The sequence below is a fragment of the Haliaeetus albicilla genome, chromosome 14 (assembly GCF_947461875.1).
Source record: "Haliaeetus albicilla chromosome 14, bHalAlb1.1, whole genome shotgun sequence".
NCBI classification, from domain to species: Eukaryota; Metazoa; Chordata; class Aves; order Accipitriformes; family Accipitridae; genus Haliaeetus; species Haliaeetus albicilla.
Genome location: NC_091496.1, coordinates 15931004 through 15950265, shown reverse-complemented (window position 1 = coordinate 15950265; position 19262 = coordinate 15931004). Strand labels below are relative to the sequence as shown.

Here is a 19262-nt window from a genome sequence, read left to right as displayed (position 1 = left end):
TAGCAGAGCCTACATTGTTGCCAACTTAAAACGAGGTATTTGTGATGTATTTACATTTCTGTTTCACTGGTTTGTGATGTGCTATTCTGTTAAGGTGTGCATCTTGAATATTCCAATAGATACTGGCACTGTACGCAGCTTTTTGTATTTTTAGTGTGGGCTAACCTCATGTTACAACGTAAAATTAAATGGAGATGCATCTGAAGTTAAAAGACAACATAGTCAGATACCAGCTAATACTTAAGAGACAGAGGACGTGTGGAAACGTGGTGGTTGCTTGTGTTTCTGAGATGTATTTGCTGGAATTAATATTTTTAGAGTCCTGTACAATTCTGCTTGCCTTAGGCTGAGTGGTGTGAAATGTAATTGAACTAATGACTCACTGTGGTGAGATCATTTTTAAGAATGTAGTGGGCTTCTGATTGAACAATACTATGGCATATATTTGCCCTTTTTTCTCCAGTGGTGCTGCCTATTTTTGCATTCTGTTTTAGTCTGTCTGTCAAGCACCCACGGCACACCTTCATATCTCTCCTAAAATCCTCTTCTGTATCTGTAGGATATACAGTGTTCCTTCACTAGTTAGTCTTTATTTTGTCTTGTTTGTATTAAATCTGTCGTCGTTGTGGTACAGATCATGTATGATTCTGTTTTATAATGACTCCTGCGTGTATATAGCATTGCAGATATTCTTACGTGTATTACTCCCTGCTCTATGCAGGATTTTCTTCTGCATACCTCAAAGTATACTCCAACATGGTGTAAGTCCTTTTTTTTTTTAGTTTATTTAATAAAGATGAAGAATAGTAAATGTAAAAATGAACTTGCTTATATTCTTAAAGGCAATCAATGACTGTGATCGACATAGCCTTTAAAACCTGACTTAATCTCTCTGACTAATTCCTAGGCTGCATTTTCTTTGTTACAAAGTACTGCTTCATTGAATCTGACTTTGTAATGAATGAGCTTTTAACACTAAACATGTAGTTCTTGAGGATTTATTTAATTTTAAAAAGTAAAGTCATGTTGTCAAGAAACCTTTCAAGTCTGAAAGCTTTTCTTAAATGCTTACTTCAGATAAAGACATGATGTAAGTTTATTCATGTGTTGTGGTCGTTACGATTTCTTTTTTTTTTTTTCTTTTTAAATAAATGAATAGTATTTTTAATTGATTTAAGAATGCTTTATTGGAAGATAAGTAATCAGTGAAATCAAATTATGCCATTAACCCTAGAGATCCCACTTTTTCCTCCTTCTAGTATTCACAATACAGAGGATGGCTAGGCAGAGAAAGAAAGAAGTGTTACAAAAAAGAAAAAAATAATCATTCCTGCTTAGGTTTTCTGGGCACATTTCTTTTCAGAAGAGCTTATTCCTGAAAGAATGTTTTTGAAGTGATAAATTTTGAGCATATGGGTTTTAAAAAAAAAAAAAAAAATCTTCTTGCATAAAAGCATTACGTTTACTTCCCCACTGCAACCTCTCAAATAATATGAAGGATTTCAATTCATGTAGGAAACGAGGGATATCTTGGATGAAATCAACACTGTAAGTGGGTACAGTTGAATGCAGGTGTCATTGGGCTAGCTTTTAGAAGAAAGCCAGTGAAATTATGTTTGAATATATGTTACACAGTCATTTTAGATAACGAATTATTATCAGTTAGGTAATAAAACTTCTAGGTAGAATTTGGATGATTGTAAGTGGCTGGTCTTTGTGGAATATGGAGCTGTAGTATTATTTTTTTGAGTCATCTGTTCTGGTAAGCGAAGGCATGAGCCTAAGTAAACTAAGGTACATTACAAGTACTGCTTTTTTGTTTTGTTTTGTTTTGTTTTGTTTTAACCACAAAAACAGTTTTGGCAATACACATATGATTAATAATTTAATGATGTAATGGAAAATAGCTTTTTGCTCCCTTAAAACTACACTTTTTTTTAATATGCAACTTCAGAAAAGTGCATCAGAAATCCTCATTTTTTATGTAATACTTGAGTCAAACTAGCTCTCATATTCAAGGATATGGTCTGCTTTTTTTTTTAATAGAAGCTAATACTTATTAAGAATTAGCCTTTTAATTATACTGATAGCTGGTCATACACTGAGCAGTTTATGTAACAAGACAAGTGAAATCATGCTAATTGATTTTGCAGGCTTTTGTTTTGTTTCCCCCTCCCCCCATAACTGGTAACTGAGTCAATGAACGTAGCCACTGTTTTTTGAAATTAGGAATTTTTTAAGCATGGGATAGTGCAAACCACTCAGCAAACTTTTGTTTGGATGAATATCTTAATTCTTGCTTACAGTGCTATGGATGATGATGACTTCTTAAGGCTTCTTGATTCTTTGCTGCAGGTATAAGATGAAATAGAAAAATAGGATATAGAATGATGGTATACCATGACTGTCCAGGAAATGCAGAAATAGGAAAGCTAGCAGTATTGGTGATTGGTTTGTGACCAAGCAGTTGCATGGCTAGAACTGAACATCATTGAAGGAGAAGTGAAGTCAAAATAATACAAAAGTTATTGAGGACAAGAAAATTATCTTCTACTTTAGCTGTGGCACTTGACAGCCATATCTGTCTATGCAGATAGATGGTATGAATGAAAAACCTCTGTATAAAAGGTCCCCATATCACACTAGAGGTCTAGCTAAACCCCTTCAAGTGTGAAAATCTAAGCCTTTGCACAGGAATGGCTTTGTTGTTTGGTTCTCTTTTAGCATCAAGACTAATAACTTTCTTGTATGTGGTTTTTGCCTTCATTTAGTCTGTCTTTTCCCCTTACCCCCTCCACCCCTCCTGTGTAATTATTCAAAGTTGTGTATTTTCTACATAGAAACTGTGGATCTGAGATTGTATACGCAAGACTACTTACTTTTCTTAAAAGTACTGTCATTTTTTGGACCAACATAACCTCCCCCCCCCATCAAAATTAAATAATTCTGAACCATTAATTGAAGGGCATCATATAAATGGCTTTGTCTACACATGCATGGTAATTGCATGCTAAAGAAGTTTGAAATAAGTAGCTATCTAAATGTGAGGTCAAAATGTGTCCAAGTTGTAGCTGTATAGCATTCAGAATGTCTCTGATCAATACTGTTTATGAATTAAATTTAAAAATACCATATCATGCAAAATGTTGAATTTGTGCTTTAGAAAAGTACTTCCGAGGGGAATTTTTGTTTAAAAACTCATTTATCTTTACAGAGAAACTGAGCCATACAAATATTTTTAAAAGTTTGCACTTCTTTAAGGCTATTTATTTTTCTAAAAAAGAGGACTTGAATATTTTTGACAAATATACACATGGTGTTATGCTAACAAACGGCCATGCAACATATATCTTACATAATGAAGAAACTGAATATACAAGACCTACTCTATTTAACATATATATTGAAAATTTACAGTCTCGCCAATAGTTAAAAAAAGTTTTTCTTATTTGGCAGTATTTTTCTACAATTTGTTCAAATATTCCACTTGATGTGTTTTGGTGAATACTGAAATCTAGTCAGTGACAACCTGAGGTACTAAACATTTCTGCCTTACTTCGTTGTCTTCAAAGGTAATCTTTTTGTTCCTTTTAGGCTCTATCCATGAGTTGTGTATTACAGCATTATTTGGCATGGGATCTGCTTCCACTATAGAAACAACTCGCTTTTTCATCTTACTTTTCAGAACTTTCTGAAACTTTTGCCTTGTGAATGCATAAAGTAGAGGGTGAAATATAGTTGTTCCATATGCCATTACTAGAAAACATAATCGCAACTTTACCAAAAGGTCACTTGGGCCCAAACATAAGATGGTGGTGTTTAAAACAGAGATGGGTGTCCAGCAGAGAAGGAATGTTGAGATAATCAAGAGGGACATTCTGAAGACTCTCTTTTGCCGTTCTCGTCGCTCCCGGTGTCGTTTTACAGCTCGGCGTAGAGCAATTATGACAGACACAGAAGTCCTTACGCCAAAGACGACGTTTCTTCCTCCACTGCTGTGGGACACATCTGTAGTCTCATGCTGAGTGGTCAAAGAAATAGTTTTTTTCTTTCTAGCTTTCTTCTTTTGTCCCGTTGTAAATCTTGTACCAATCCGAATATTTAGAGCCTGAAGTATTTTGGTGTATGTAATAAGCATTACTATAACAGTGAAGAAAAAGATTGGAATCTGAACGAGAAGGTGGTAGTACATTCCTAGCTCAGTGTGGTACTCGTTTGTACTCACGCACAAAAGTGTCTTGTTTTCCCAAGTAGTTGCGCTTCGAAGACTGAAAAAGTTGACTTCAATGAAAGGAATCAGGAAGGAAAAAAGTGAAATGATCCATATTGATGTCATTAATATCACAGCCCTTCCCATGGTCAGAATTCGATTGGCAGGTTTTACGGAGATGTCGTATCGGTCCAGAGTGATAGCAAAGACGTTGATTGCAGTTGAAACGCTTGCAAAAGAGACACAAGCCTCATGGAAACAGCAGATGAGAGCAGTGTTACTCTCCAGTGAAAGCAGAAGGATAACTATAGTTAGAGGAATACATCCCACACAAATTATTACATCAAGTACATGAAGGTTCATTGTAATTATGTTACTGACAGAATTGATTAAGTTGGATTTCATACAGTAAAGTACCAGCACGGTGAGGTTGCTGCCAAGTCCCAAAACAATTTCTAACATCAAAAATCCAGTGAGAGAAACTTGAAAGCTTAATGGATATGACAGTGGTTGGTACATGTTGGTGTCGATGTCATCAATGGCATCTCGAACTGTAATGTTAGATTCAGACTGCATGTTGTCTTCCAGAATGGGGGAGAAACACATTCTTTTGTTGCAGTTGTTTTTCCTCCTGAAAGGTGAAATAAAATATGGAACTATTTGATTTCTTTCTTTACCACTTATTGTAGATAAATGCTGGGGAAGGAGGAGGGAGGAAAAGCATCTATTCTTATCAAACTCTTGATTTACTGTATGTTTAGAGCTTTAGTTGGCATGGACTCAAAAGCCTGAGGATCTAGAACAAGGTCTTTCCTTTTTAAGGGAAAGCAGGATTTGTTTAAAAAAAAAAAAAAAAAAAAAGAGTGAAAAGCTTCCACTTAGAGAGACAAGGCTTTATTTATAGTGATGTGTTTTTTACAAAGGGCCCATTTGTTGAATAAACTATACTTGTGCATTGCCTTTGTATTGCGTTGAGGGTCACTTTAGAAGAATGTTGTTAAGTATTAACAAATTAGTACTCAAGATCATTTAAAAAAGGCTCCTGTGGAAAAAGGAGAGTGATAGGAACATGGAACACAGTTACTTATGTATCATAAAAAGAACATTTAAATTATTTATGGCAATTTAGCAGCATCTTAGAAAGAGTTTGCAATAGTGTTGTGGGCTGAAACTTGAAGTTCTGTAATTCAGCAGATTTTTACAGAGCTTGAAGACTTCTATTCACTTTTATCTTGTGTGCATCTACATGTATGAAACTTTCCGTTACAACAATTTTATATAAGTATATATAATTTCAAATGCAAAACTTATGTGGGTTTGGGGGAATGGAGTTTATTATAAAAATACTACATTTCCTTTTTCTGATTTGAATATTCAATTTCTTCAAGAAATCATTGCCTACATGGAATGAAATGGAAAAGTATTTAATTTTATGCCAGAATAGATTTAATGGAATAATTTTAGAAAATAATGCTTAAAAAGAAAACTGTCTCTTTCAGGGGTTTGTTGCCTTTTTTTTTTTTGTTTAAATACAAACTGCAATTAAATCCAACAGATTTATATACATAGCATGTTTGCGTAGGAATAAATGAGGTTCAAAACCAGCAACATTTATTATATCTAGGAGATTTTTTATTTTGTGGCTCATCTGCTTTGTTTTACACATGCTGATAGGTTGTAAATGTAGCATCTGCATGTAATACCTGATGTTTGTATTATTTACATTGTCAGCCAGCTCTTCAGTTTGTAATGAAATGAATAAATAAAAGAGAGGTTATTCAATTTCTTATTATGACACTTGAGGGTTGGGGTTTTTTTTTTAGGTAGCTTTAAATTTAAGAGGGGACATACTTGGCAAAAAAATAAATTTAATACCAGACCTTTGTTCCATTCTGAATACATTAAAAATGGATAGCACTAAGGTGAACAAAAATGAGCTCTTTTTTAATGAAAGTATGAATTAAGCACACTTGGGATACAATATGCAAATGGCTTTCATCTGCAGTTCTGAAAAGCCTCAATTGCACAATACTATTAATTGCAAATTGTATGATGAAAATTCTTGGTATGCTTCAACAGTTATTTCACATGTGCCTCTTAAATACAAAAGATGTAAATTGGAAGGTATTAGTCTCAGGTGTGAAATGAAACAAGAAATATTTCAAAAGCTTTGTTTAATTTCTGATTTAGGCAACCTCTATTAGGTTTATATTAACCCTCAGGAATATGATTTCCACTGTGTACGCTGTCCTGGCTGTGAATGGATTTCAAGAAACCATTCCAAATCCATTACTGGATAAATGGAGTTCTTTCATATTAGCAAAAGCCAGGAGGAAATCGAAAGCAGATCTGCTAAAACAAATGACAGTCTTAACTCTAACATTATGTCAACTGATATTTTGTGAAAACAGAAAACTTCAGATGTGCTGAGTCTTATGAATAGTTTAAAACATCACCTCCTTGTTGCATTGATTAGGTTTCAGTTAAATAAAAGCAGAAATGTCAAGGCAGGGAGCTAATTTACCCAACGCATCGCCTTCCTGGACAGTGCCTGTTCCCTTGCAAATGCTGAGCAGAGGTGGGGTGCATGCAACTGCTGACCTACCTGTTCTCTGTGCCTCAAGGGCCTTTCAGATCATTGCAGCAGCTTGTCATAAATTGATACATGGTGTCACTGACAGATATTTGACATGCACTGTAACCTGGAAACCAAGCGGTAGCTGGGCTCTTATTTCGTTCCTTGCAGGTTTTTTTTTTTTTCTTTTTTTTGTTCCAGCACTTCAGCAGCAAAAAATTCTGATTAAACATGGGGACTTCTTAATTGCCTGAGATACTTCTACAGACCAGTGCATATTCTGCGTGTCTGTTCTGAGTTTCAAGCCAGCAATAAGAAATAAACCTTCTTTTAAGTGATGTTAATTTCTTTCCCCTGTTGCATTTTGTAGTAGCCTGTTTTTATTTTCCAGGTTTAAAAAAAAATAATTTCTGATCTCTGTGTTCAGAGTGTATGTAGACATCCTTTAGTTTATGGTTGCGTATTTCTTTCTGTAATATTCCTGCTCATTACTTTTGAGTGATGGCTTAGTCAAAGAAGTTGCTATACATCATAAAATCCAGTTCATGTGCTTTGAGAGTAATCGTGAGTTACCTAATTTGGTTTATTTTCATTTAAGGAGAATACATAACAGACCATAAAATTGAGAGAAAAATTATCCATTAGTCATTATGACAAATAAGTTATTAAATAAGTAGTATAGAAAAAGCTTGGTTAAACCCTTATTCAGCTTGCTGGTGAAGTATGCATATTCTCCTTTTGGGAATTCATGTTTCATTGTTTCTTCATGCATCAGTAGTTTCCACAATTCTGGTTTTAAATTATAAATCCCTCTTTAAGAATGCTCACCATTTTAAGAATCAATCATTGCACTCTTCTTTTAATGAAAATCTGAGCAGATGTGTTAGTCTTCCATGTATATTGTTGAAGTGTCATGCACGTAAATGGTAATACAAGTGTGTTCCATGTTTTGTTTCTAATTCCTTTATGTCTTAAGAATACATTTTAGTGATGCATCCTGCTGCTTGTAGGTCATACAGCTAGAAAGATACCGGGTCAACTGCATTCTTCATATTGTCAGTTGTAAAACTGAATTAGTTGCTGCATGCCCTTGTGAAGGGGAGGAAAAAAAAGGTTAAAAGTAGGGCTTATAATTTCAAAATAAAGTAGTGCAAGAATATATTTTCTAATATCACTTACTTAATGAATAAAAGATCTTTAAAATTGGATTTTAGAGATTACATAGAAAATCAGTTAGCGTTCACTGTTTGCTAGTAAAATCATGTCATTCTTCTGTCAACTTAACATGAATTTAGATTTTTGGACAAGTTTCCTGTTCTTCAAATAGTGCAGGTTACAAAAAACCCTGACTAGAAGCAGTAACTGTTGGATGTAGAGTGTCCGTGACTAGAGCTAGGAAATGTAGTTTTACAGCTCTTGTGAGCAGGTAGTTTATACATACAACTCTCTTGTCTTCTAATGAGAAATTGAGCAGAGTCAATGAGCTTTATAGGAAATATGTTTTTGTTTAATTTGCACACTGTTGTAATTTTCTTTCTTGAAATAAATATCTAGCAAATCTGTGCTTTTAATAAATGGCTTGAAGGTACAAGGTAATGAAAGAAATAAGTTTAAAAAAAAACAACAAGAAAAGGGGATATCTTGAGCAATCAGAGATTAGTCATATTAGCCAACCTTCATAAAGCAGTAAGTATACACTAAATACAGACTATCTGATCCTTCAAAGAGTAACTGAATAAATCTATAACATTTAATTGCCAATATTTGGAAATACTGCTGAGGGAGGAAAAAAATATTCCCGGTTGCATTATATGTTTTTTTTTTTTTCCCCAATACTGTATTAGCTTAAACTGTACTGTCTTTATGTTGTACGACCAAAACAGGTTCTTAATATTCTACAAGACTTTCATACAAAAAACATTTTTCTACCATTGTGTTTTTAATGGGAGGGGGAAATAGCATTTGAATATTTCCTGGTCTCAAATATAACAAGATACTAGCGCTTAATGTAAGTTGAATCTGATCTCTTCCCTTTTTTCTCCAATTTTTTTTTTGTTAAATGTTGCTTATTCTGCATATCATAATAAGGAACAGATCTTACCTCCACTAAAGATTTGATAAATTCTCGATGCAGGTGAAGCAGTTCCAGGTTGGAGGGATTCATTTTGTTCACTTGTTAGCAGAGTAGAAGGGAAAGAGGGTAATAAGCATATCTTCAAAAAATGACCTTAATGAAAATTTGTGCCTGTACTGTGCCATTGTTTCAGCATACTGCTAATGTATACAACTGCTTTAGTTCTGGTTTACAGGCTGCTGCAGTCTCTCACTCTTCCTACTGTAGAATCAATAAGCATCTGAAAATACATAATGAAAGTAATTTAACATACTGAAGGCTTCTTGTCTCCAGAGACACCACTGAGATTCAAGCTTTCTAAAAAAGAAAAGCAATGCTTCTGAGAGGAAAGCTTGCGATGGGCAGCTTTTGCAGAATGACAGCCTACCTTGTCGCTTCTCCTCACTGCAGAGAGATGCAGTGCATTTACTAATTTTGATTGGTCAGTGATGTTGGGCTTAAATTGTGCTTCATATATGGGATTGATGCCCTCCCTCCACCCGATTTATATAAGGATTCTTTTATAAAAGGACTAAATTTACAAGTGATTTATGAATTCTGGAATATATTAAGGGTATGCCAGTTTTATTTTTACCTTTTCACTCTCTACTTTGTGTACACTGGAAACCACATGATACTGAAAAAAAGAAGGGGATTAAACGTTTATTACTTAAAAAGCTTCCAACAATCTATATTTGAATTTGCCTACTTTCCATTTGTGATTTTTTTTTTTTTTTTTTTTGTCCTAAGAAATCTCTGAAATAAAACTGCCTCTTTGAGCCATGCTGAATTTCACCTGATATGTTTATATGCAATTGAATATTTAGGTCTTATCTTGAATAAATTATATTAAGGACAAGTTGGTACCCACTTGTATATTAGGAAAATTACTGTTAGGAGTCACAGAGATTATTCAGACCCTTAAAATGGGTTGATAATGCAGTTTAATGCATGAATCAGAAAAGAATAATTTTTATAATCTGTCACCATGTATAATGTATGTATAGTAGTGTAGGTTGTTAATTTTGTCGAAATACTAACTTCTAAAAAAAATCTTGTATGTTTCTCATTAATTTTGCTAGAGACTTCAGAGATTATTTTGTAAGGATGTCTTGCATGATGTTCTTGACCTTCACTTTGCAGGGAGTGTCTTCATTTTCACTTTTTTGTTTTGTAACTTATTTCTGAATCTGTTCTATCAGTATAAACAATGCTTACAACACATAATGAGGAGTAAGAGAAGTGTAGCACAGTGTCTGTTTTAATTAGTACTAATGTTAAAATAAACCTTGGAAATAAATTCAGTATACAACCCAAAATAATATTTTTTAAAAATTGGTTTGCTGAAGCAAGTAATTTAAGACTATCTGAGTATAAAATGTTCTGCTGGTAGTTTTTCATCTCAAATAAGGGTGGGGTGTGGGGCTTTTTCTGTGGTTTTTTTTTTTCCCCTTGATTTTAAAGTTGTTTTTTTTTTTTTAAGTTTGATAACATACTAAGTGTTAAAGCATGGTTCTTATATAAATAGCTGTATTAAGATGGCAGTTTTGGTCAAATTTTGATGGGGTCCTCTGTTTTTAAGTTGTTAATGCAATTTAAAAATGCAGTTGTGTAACTTGGATGTCTGCTTTTCTTCTCTTTACTTTCTCAGCCACCCAGCCATTCAATATATTATTTATCTTTAGGTAACAACATACTTTATTTGTTTTTTAAAATGGCTACGTATCTGTCTAGCATGCTTGCTGTTTCGTACTCTTTTACGTTCAGAAGATACCTGATTAAAGATTGCAGAAACTTTGAACAAAGATTGGTAGGTACCAACTGGTACCAGTTGAGTAGCAACTGATGGAGCTCTTTGAGCTGTCTCTATATCGTCTGCCTCCCAAGAGGTTGAAACCAGTGATACCAGCATAGCTCTTAAGGGTGACGTGATGAAGAAGATTCCTGAAATGAAAGCATAAATACTAATATGTTAAGAGATTTACTTGCTACACTTTCAGTATGACTTAGGATAAGTAGGGAAGCCTGTCTAAATTTAAACTGATGAATCTCCATCTCTCTAATTCTTCAGTGTGTGCCTGAAGAAAGATGGAGATATTGGGTGAGCTGTACTGTTAGAAAGGAAAAGATGTATACATGGAAGAAGATTGTAATGAGATTTTGGATATAGTGTGGGTATGTGGTTCAAACGCAGGCAAAGGGGTCATAAAAGACTTCCTATATTACAGGAGGCGATAATGGCAAAAGTTTTTTCTGCAAAAAGTGTTTGAGAGGAATGGTAAGGAGCTGAGCTGTGAACATATCAAGCTTAAGTTTTCTGGAGAGAAAATCAGGAAAAGAAGCAGTACCATATGGAGGCAATCAGGAGTAGGTGGATGGATAGACATGCTTACAAGCCATTGCTGTGCAGATGCTAGTTAAGATGGTGTGAACAGATGACATCATCCTCAAAGGGTAGATAGGGAAGAGTGGGCAAAAAGAGCCATGTGCAGACACCCAGCATTAGGCAGAAAAATGTGCTGTTCTTATACCTGTTTCTATATCAGTACAGAATGGAAGAGAAAGAATTTGACCGGTATTTTGGGTTTTAGGGGAATGAAAAGTGGGGTGGAAGGGTAATGGGAGGGTAGAAGTAACAGGGAACAGCAGGAGTCAAACCAGGAGACAGGTGATGAAGGGTATTAGGACTGAGAATGGCAACACAAGGGGAGAGGGAGACCCAGAATGTGACAGAGAATAGAGCTGTGAAGGATTGAGGCTACTGGGTCTGATGTGGGGAGAAAATAAATGCAGAGAGGCAGGAGCTTGAAGCAGAGTGGAGCAGGAGGGAACGGAGGCATGTGCATGTAAAGAGGCGCTGGGTGCATATGGGTAGAGATAACTGCAATTGCTGTAGCATACACCCCTGTAGTACTTTTAAATTGAATTCAGGAGTCATAGCTGTCTGTTAGAGCATGTGTTTCTGTGTTGCTGAGCAGGAATTCCAAAAATTTGGAAGTTGTAGCATATTTCTTGGTCTTCTTCCATCTTTTATCTACTGTCTTACTTTCTACACACGAGTAATGTCCTAGCATTGACTGTTACTGCATTCCAAAATGGTGGTATGTCATTTGTAGATCTGGAGTTCTCAACTTTGCTGGTGAGTTGGTAAGATGACCCCAAATGCAGCTTATTGCACTGTAGTTTTTTAAAGAAGCTTACTTTGTTAAAAAGGCTCCTTAGGCTCACAAGGTCTAGCAGGGCCAAATGAAGTACTCAATTTTGATGTTTTCTATCAGAGTCCTTGATTTTGGAGCTTTAGCATTCTTTCAATGTGCTTTAGGGTTTAGCTTTACCTAAACCTATCACAGACTGTCTTAACATCCAGGTGTCATGGAATAGTCACATTCATAAAGATCTTTATTGGCACAGTTGGGAAACTGTGACCGCTTACTTCCTTTGTTCTCTCTGTTATTCTTTCTTCACTTTCTACGATTATCTCCCCTAAATGCTTCAGCAGCGCTTTCTCTTTCTTTGGGCTGCACGTCTTGTTTCCTAGTTTGAATCTTGCTGCTCATTTAGTGGCTGTTTAGAATTTTGCTGCATCTGGGTCTAAAAATGTCATCTGTTCTCATATTTGCAAGAGACTTGGGCTCCTAACTGGTACAAATTTTTCAGTGACACATAATCTCTTTAGAGCTTAAGTTGCTTTTGAAAATGAATATTTATTGATTTTGGACATCTTGCCCTGGGATTGTTCTTCAGCATTATTTACATGGTGCACCTGTGCAATTCCAGCTGGATAGATCCTCCTGTACCTTGCACTTACCTACACTGGGCAGTGTGATGCCCAATTCTAGCGTAGCTCTTCTGGATAGTTTATCGTTTTTATCTGTTCTAGCGGCTTGTGATCCATATCTAAAATGTGTTTCTTACCTTGTTGCATCTTAGTGTCCTTAATAGTCTGTTGCAAAGAACTTTGTTAGAATGTTGTTGAAAATCCAGTAACTTTTATAGTATCAAGGAAAAATAAACAGTGGATAATAGCAGTTTGGGTTCAGGAGTTGTACTGATGTGCTCTCATTATGCTGGATTTGTCAAGGTGTTCTGTTTTACCCAATACTGAAATTATGGCTTGCTGGCCTGGATCATGCTGCCGCATGCTTTTATGTTGAAAAGGTCTAAACCTGACTCCTGTCCAGTACACAAGTTCTAGTAGTAAAGGGTTTTATTATTGTTTAAGAGTGATAGATGACAAAAACTCTGCTAGAACTGGTAGATAAGTACCATTCTGACTCTGACGATAACGCAGTCTTTCTTTTGACACAAGTACTCTATTCTCATTTGTTTAATTTATTGAAAACGGTTCTAAGACTGTTATTCCTTTTCCGTAGTAAAGACTGACATCCACAAGATTAATTTTCCATTCAATGTCCTATCCTTAATGTTTAGTTTCTTTTCTCCCCGATGATTGTTGATTGCCATACAGCTTTCTTTGTTTTGTTATTTTCATAATGACTTATTTAGGTTGGGTTTAGCGTTTTTTTTTGCATTTCTAACTTCCATTTTCCCCTTGCCAGAAAACATTCCTACACATGCAACTTTGTTGATCTCAGTTTCTCCATTTTAGAATTACCTCCACAGATTAAAACAAACTCGGTTTTTCCAGCTTAATTATGTATAATTTCATTATGCTTCCTCTTGTATTTGCAAAGATGTACACCTCTGGAAGCAACATAAAGACAAGTATTTTTACATAGGTATAAAATATATTGTATATAAGCCATATATATAATATATATATTTTATACAGTTTTATATTAATTTTCAAGATGTAGAGTTAATGTTAGCATAGCAGCTTGAGTACAGAAAAATAACCTACTTATGCTACAAAATAAGAATGCCTTAAAAGATTCATTTGGTTTTGTGTAATTGTTAAGCATAGGTTATTTGTTCAGTAGTATTCCATGTTAGTTCAACTATTGACCTTTTCAGCACTGGAAGTTCCTGTACTCATGAGGAAATGTGTAAGTTACAGAGTGCCCTTTAGCAATTAATACTGAAACTGTATCTTGTTTTAGTTTTGCACAATGAGGTGATACCAAAGAAGAATTACAGAACCAGTGCTGGTTATCACTCATATATAAAGAAGGCATCCTTTTCATAGCATAACACTAAATTTGGTTTACTGATGTAGATAAATCATGGCCCTGGTGCATTATTGCACAATTATTTAAGCATTTTAGTAAAAAAGAAAAGGAGTATCAATTGTCCTCTAGTATAAACATTCACAATGAATGGTGCTGTATCTTGTAGTAGTTATTGGCAAAATTTTAAATAGTCATTGTAAATTTCAAGATAAATTTTTCATTTTTATTTAACATTTTCAATATTGCTGTGAATTTAGTTTTTCCTTCATTAAAATTGTACTTTGAGTACTCTGAGAATTTGAGAGATTTCTACTTTTATAAAATAGTTCTAAGTTGGCAATTGCTACTGGATTTTAGTGAGGGTTTTCATTATTTTGGAAAGGCTTTTGGAATTCTGACATCATGTCTTTTGTATTGCTTCAAACATACAAAGAATAAAGCCACCTGCTTGCATTGTTTAAGGTTGTGAAAATGTGCCTGAAAAAATGTTGATTCCGTAAGTTGGAAAGTAGTTTAGCAGGATAGCTGAGGGGTGCTGAAGCTGGAGTGCTGACACTATGTGGCTGTAGAATAAGGAAATATTGCCTCATGGTTTAAAGTCCCAGGTAGTTGCTTACCTTGCTTTCATCAAAATATTTTGTATGTTGGAAGAAGTTTTCAGTGTTATTCCCTGCTGCCTGGGTTGCTGCGTTGCCTAGCATCTCCAAGTCCTAGCTTGTGACGGCGCTATGCTAAGTGCATGGCAGAACGGCATCAATATAAACATTTCAGTAAGCTTTCTGCCTGGCTTATTACGGTGAATTGGATTCAGAGGTAGCTGAACTTAACATGCAGGGTTTGAACTTCAGGATCTGGTTCAGGATTCTCCATCCGATATCCTTGGTGCTGTGGAAGCTCTGCCTGGCAAAGTATGTGGGATGAGCAGCAGCAGGAGCAGCACTAGCTACCCTGTTACAATCCCCTGCTGCAGCAGTTTCATTACACACCTTCCTGCTGTAATAGCCTTGAAGTGGAATTGCTGATTTAAAACAAAACAAGAAAACAAGAAGATTTTCTCTAGAGTTGTTTATTTGACAAAGATCTTGGATAGACTTTGTTTCTAGTAATTTTTAAAAATAGGAAGGCAATAGGATTTTTTCTTAATTAAGACAAAGTGTTCACATGGTGTGCCTAGTAGCAAGCATTCTTCTAGCTGAAATTAAGAGACAAAAGTCTTATGATCTTAATTGCCCTCTGAGTAAAGAGTGAATACAACGTGAATAGGTATCACAACATAAACTGTGTCCCTTTAATTTTGTTAAGATCACCCACAGCATTAAGGGTTACCACCAGGATGAGTTTATACATTGCAGTCTTGCTCAGTTTGCCCCTTGGCTGATTTGGTTTGGAAGTGCTACAAAAAGCACACGGAAAGGATCCAGTAGTCTTACTACCTTTAGAAACGAAGTTCAGTGACCACACACAGTAACTCTGCATGTTTCCATATAACTGCAGTGACAGGAGCATACATTGCCTTTTTTAGACAACAAAGTAAAATCTGTGGACAGCAGTTAGGTTCCCCCCAGTTGTGAATGACTGGTGTATGTGGTTAAAACCATCTTTCAGGGCCCTGTGTTCAGTTCAAATATAGGAAGTCATTCACATCAGTCTGATAGTGATGATATTCCTCACATTAAATTCTCAGAATCTGAAAAATGATATGCAGTACTATGTGTTTTCCTGTCTGATTTTTTTTTTTTTTTAATGATAAAGTACCCTGTGTTCCCCTCTTTGCCACCTTAGTTCTTGAGTTGTTATTTTTACAAGGTTGTTCAGGGAAACTGATAGAAAATCTGTTTATGTAGTGCCATAAAAAGACATGTGAGAGAAGTTTGAAAGTAATAAGCTATAATGATAAATGCATAATAGTAAGGAAATTGAACTAAGCTAGTGTAATGTGTTGGCTTTACCATTTATTCTGCTAAAAAGAATATCCATTTGATTGATGTGCATGTTGATCTAGATTTAGATTTGTCTTGGTATCATCTTCAGTTTATTTTCTTTATTCCTCTACTGCTTGGGTGTAGTAGTTTCCATAATTTGTATCTGTAATATAGTTTAATTTTTTTTATTGATTGTTGAAAAATATCTCTCTCTTTCTTAAGAGGATAAATTAAATAGAAATATGATACCCTTGATATTTTCTGGTTTTTTTTTAAACATACATATTGTAGCTCTAGAGTCTAAAATAAATAGCTAAACTGTTTAAAATGCATGCATACGAAGAACTAATTTTTTCAACGAAGCTTTCAAATATCAAGGATTTTTGTGCCTAAACTGTAGTTTCAGGTTTTTCCATCTTCTAAAGTATTTTTAACCTCACTGCATAATTGTTGTATTTGAAATCTCTTATTGTAGTACTGAAGCAAACCAGAGCTTGTATGAAAAATGCTTTCATTTGCTGTTTTTTGGGGGAAGGCTGAGAGCAATAGTGTCAGTGGTATGTCTGAGGAAGGGAATATGCTTCATATATGGTTGATGCCTGCAAGTGGTTTTGCAGTCATTAGGCTTAAAGCCTACGTTTTATTTTACTAATAAAATCTTAAGAAATTGAAAGTGGTTGGTGGAGACATTTTTGTTACACCAATGGATGATGAGCAGATACATGTTTATGGAGACAAAACTTGTCAAATTCTACAGCAGCCTTCACTGATGATCTACTTAATAAATTAGAACATATTGGTAGAATGAGTTGCAGTGATAGGAGCTATAAAGTGTAGTTGGAGTGGGAAAGAGGAAAATAATTATTTGCATTATTTCTGGTACCTTTCAAAGTAGAGAAGCTTCAATATTGCTAGGTAGGTGTCATGGTTTAACCCCAGCCAGCAACTAAGCACCATGCAGCCGCTCACTCACTCCCCCTGACCCAGTGGGATGGGACAGAGAATCGGAAAAAACCCACCAACTCATGGGTTGAGTTAAGAACAGTTTAATAGGACAGAAAGGAAGAAAATAGTAACAATAATAATAACAATAATAACATGACAATAATAATAACAAAATGGCAATAATAATAATAATAAAAAAAGAATTGGAATATACAAAACAAATGATGCACAATGCAGTTGTTCACCACTTGCTGGCCGATGCCCAGTTAGTTCCCAAGCAGTGATTGCCCCCCTCCCCATCCTGGCCAACTCTCCCCAGTTTATATACTGGGCATGACGTCACATGGTATGGAATACCCCTTTGGTCAGTTTGGGTCAGCTGCCCTGGCTGTGTCCTGTGCCAACTCCTTGTGCCCCTCCAGCCTTCTCACTGGCTGGGCATGAGAAGCTGAAAAATCCTTGACTTAGTCTAAACACTACTCAGCAACAGCTGAAAACATCAGTGTGTTATCAACATTCTTCTCATACCAAATCCAAGACAAAACACTATATCAGCTACTAGAAAGAAAACTAACTCTATCCGAGATGAAACCAGGACAGTAGGCTAGCAACTCCACAAATTGATACCTACGGTTAGGAGCTCCTGGAGGAAATGTGGAAGACAGAATATAGCAACTGCTACAACTTATCAACAGGAAAACCATGTAAGTTATTACATACTGACTCTGCCTGTTACTGTGCTGTCTTTCTAAAAGAGAAATTGCAGTTCTGATACCAGTAGAGGTCTTTTCCAGTCCTCATTCTTTCCACAGTAGATACGGTGTCCAGTGAAGAACGACTCCCTCTGAGAGACAGCTGAATATGGAGGAGAACATTATTTCTCTTATTAATCAAGCAAATTAGTTTTAATGTGAGGAAAGAATGGAATGAGGGAAGAGCCTACCATTTGAAAGTGGTTACTATTTTAAGCCTCCTGGTGGTTAGGTTGGAAATGTTTTTCTTTAAAGTTGTTTTATGTTGTAATACCTTTTCTGCTGTCTTGCTCTCAAAGGAGAAAGAAAAACTCAGTCAGCCCTTCCTGTTCCCCCCAGGGTAACTTTTTTTTTCCTGGCAAATTTTTCTTATGTTCTTCAGAAACTTGTTTTGGTCATCAAAAAATTCTAGGTGTCTACCTGTTTATTGGGTTCTTGATAATACCCTGTTTAACACTCCCACTCCAAAATCTTTAAGCCAGCATTATCACAATAATCAATACATACTTTGGGCCAGGGTATAATACTTCAACAAGAATTTTCCAGTGGTCTTTGAGGACATCTGCATGTAAGGACTATATGGCTCTTTGGATTATCAGTTAAATGCATACCTTGATGAATATTACAGGCTGTGATAATAGCAAGTACTTAATACAGTTTGTGAGAGTGTAAACGCCTCTCTCTGTAATCTTGAAGCCTGTAGGCAAAGCAGCGATTACAGTGTACTTTGGAGCAATAAAGGTTGATAGTAATCACAGAAATTTTAGTTCGTATTCAGTACTCTTAATCTAGAACAAATTTATATGGACAGTTAGAGATAGTGTGGATTAACGCTTTAGCTAAGGATTTTAGCTGCTTGTGCAGTGTCCATGACCACAATACCTGAGCATCCTGTATCTGCTTCGTAGTTTCTCTTCACATCATTCTGTTTTGTAGAAAAACAGTTTGGCTACATGCTAGAAGCCTAGGGCAGATCTGGGAAGTCTGTCTCTATTTCATTAATCTGTCCAGTCTCTATAATACGAGACCAATTTCCTTTTGAAAAATGCAGGGACTATATAAATTTCCACATTTATTCTCTTTGCAGGTCTTTAAGCACAGATTTTTTATGTCTAACTAGACTTGACAAAGAAAGTTAAGCCAAGGCAATGCTTTGGAGTAATAATGAGCAAATTGAGGTTTGAGTGGAAAAATAGTTCATGTATCTAAATCTTTCTCTCAGGACATTCTTTTTTTTTTCCTAAAGTAATGTATTGGTGAAGTCAGAATATAAATTATTTCTTCCACTAACCTTACTTCTATCTAAATTGCTTTAAGCCCTCAACTGCATTGGAAGGGCGGGCAGCAAAACAAACCCCCAGAACATGCAAATAATTAATGAGATTTAAAAAAATATATTGACAAAACACTATAGAACTCTCTACTTCATCATCCCGCTTTTCAAAATTAAACAACCCCCCCCCCCCCATCTCTAAGGAAACAGGCCTTGCAGCATGCATAGAAGATTATTAAACACAGGACGAAAATACAGAACCACGTTTGGAGAATATTTCGCCTGGATTTTGACATCTAGAAGCCGTTGCTTCTAACATCAGCTAGGAAGTTAAATTAAGTGT

The 19262-nt window shown here is 35.5% G+C and overlaps 2 protein-coding genes across 4 annotated transcripts in view; one reads left to right on the top strand and one right to left on the bottom strand.

The window, feature by feature from the left end:
- COG5 (component of oligomeric golgi complex 5) overlaps positions 1-19262 on the top strand; it is a 194595-nt gene that overhangs the window by 32487 nt on the left and 142846 nt on the right. The gene's annotated exons all lie outside the window — the stretch shown is intronic.
- GPR22 (G protein-coupled receptor 22) lies at positions 3234-9351 on the bottom strand. Of its 3 annotated transcripts, none has more exons than XM_069801838.1 (3): positions 8887-9351; positions 7614-7874; positions 3234-4841 (listed from the first exon to the last, which is right to left on the bottom strand). In XM_069801838.1, exon 3 carries the CDS (start codon positions 4814-4816, stop codon positions 3515-3517), a length of 1302 nt encoding a protein of 433 aa, XP_069657939.1. In that variant the 5' UTR covers positions 4817-4841; positions 7614-7874; positions 8887-9351; the 3' UTR covers positions 3234-3514. The 3 variants fall into 3 exon arrangements, with proteins under 3 accessions (XP_069657939.1, XP_069657938.1, XP_009924191.1); XM_069801837.1 differs by having other exon boundaries at positions 6816-7874; positions 8887-9350; XM_009925889.2 differs by lacking the exon at positions 7614-7874.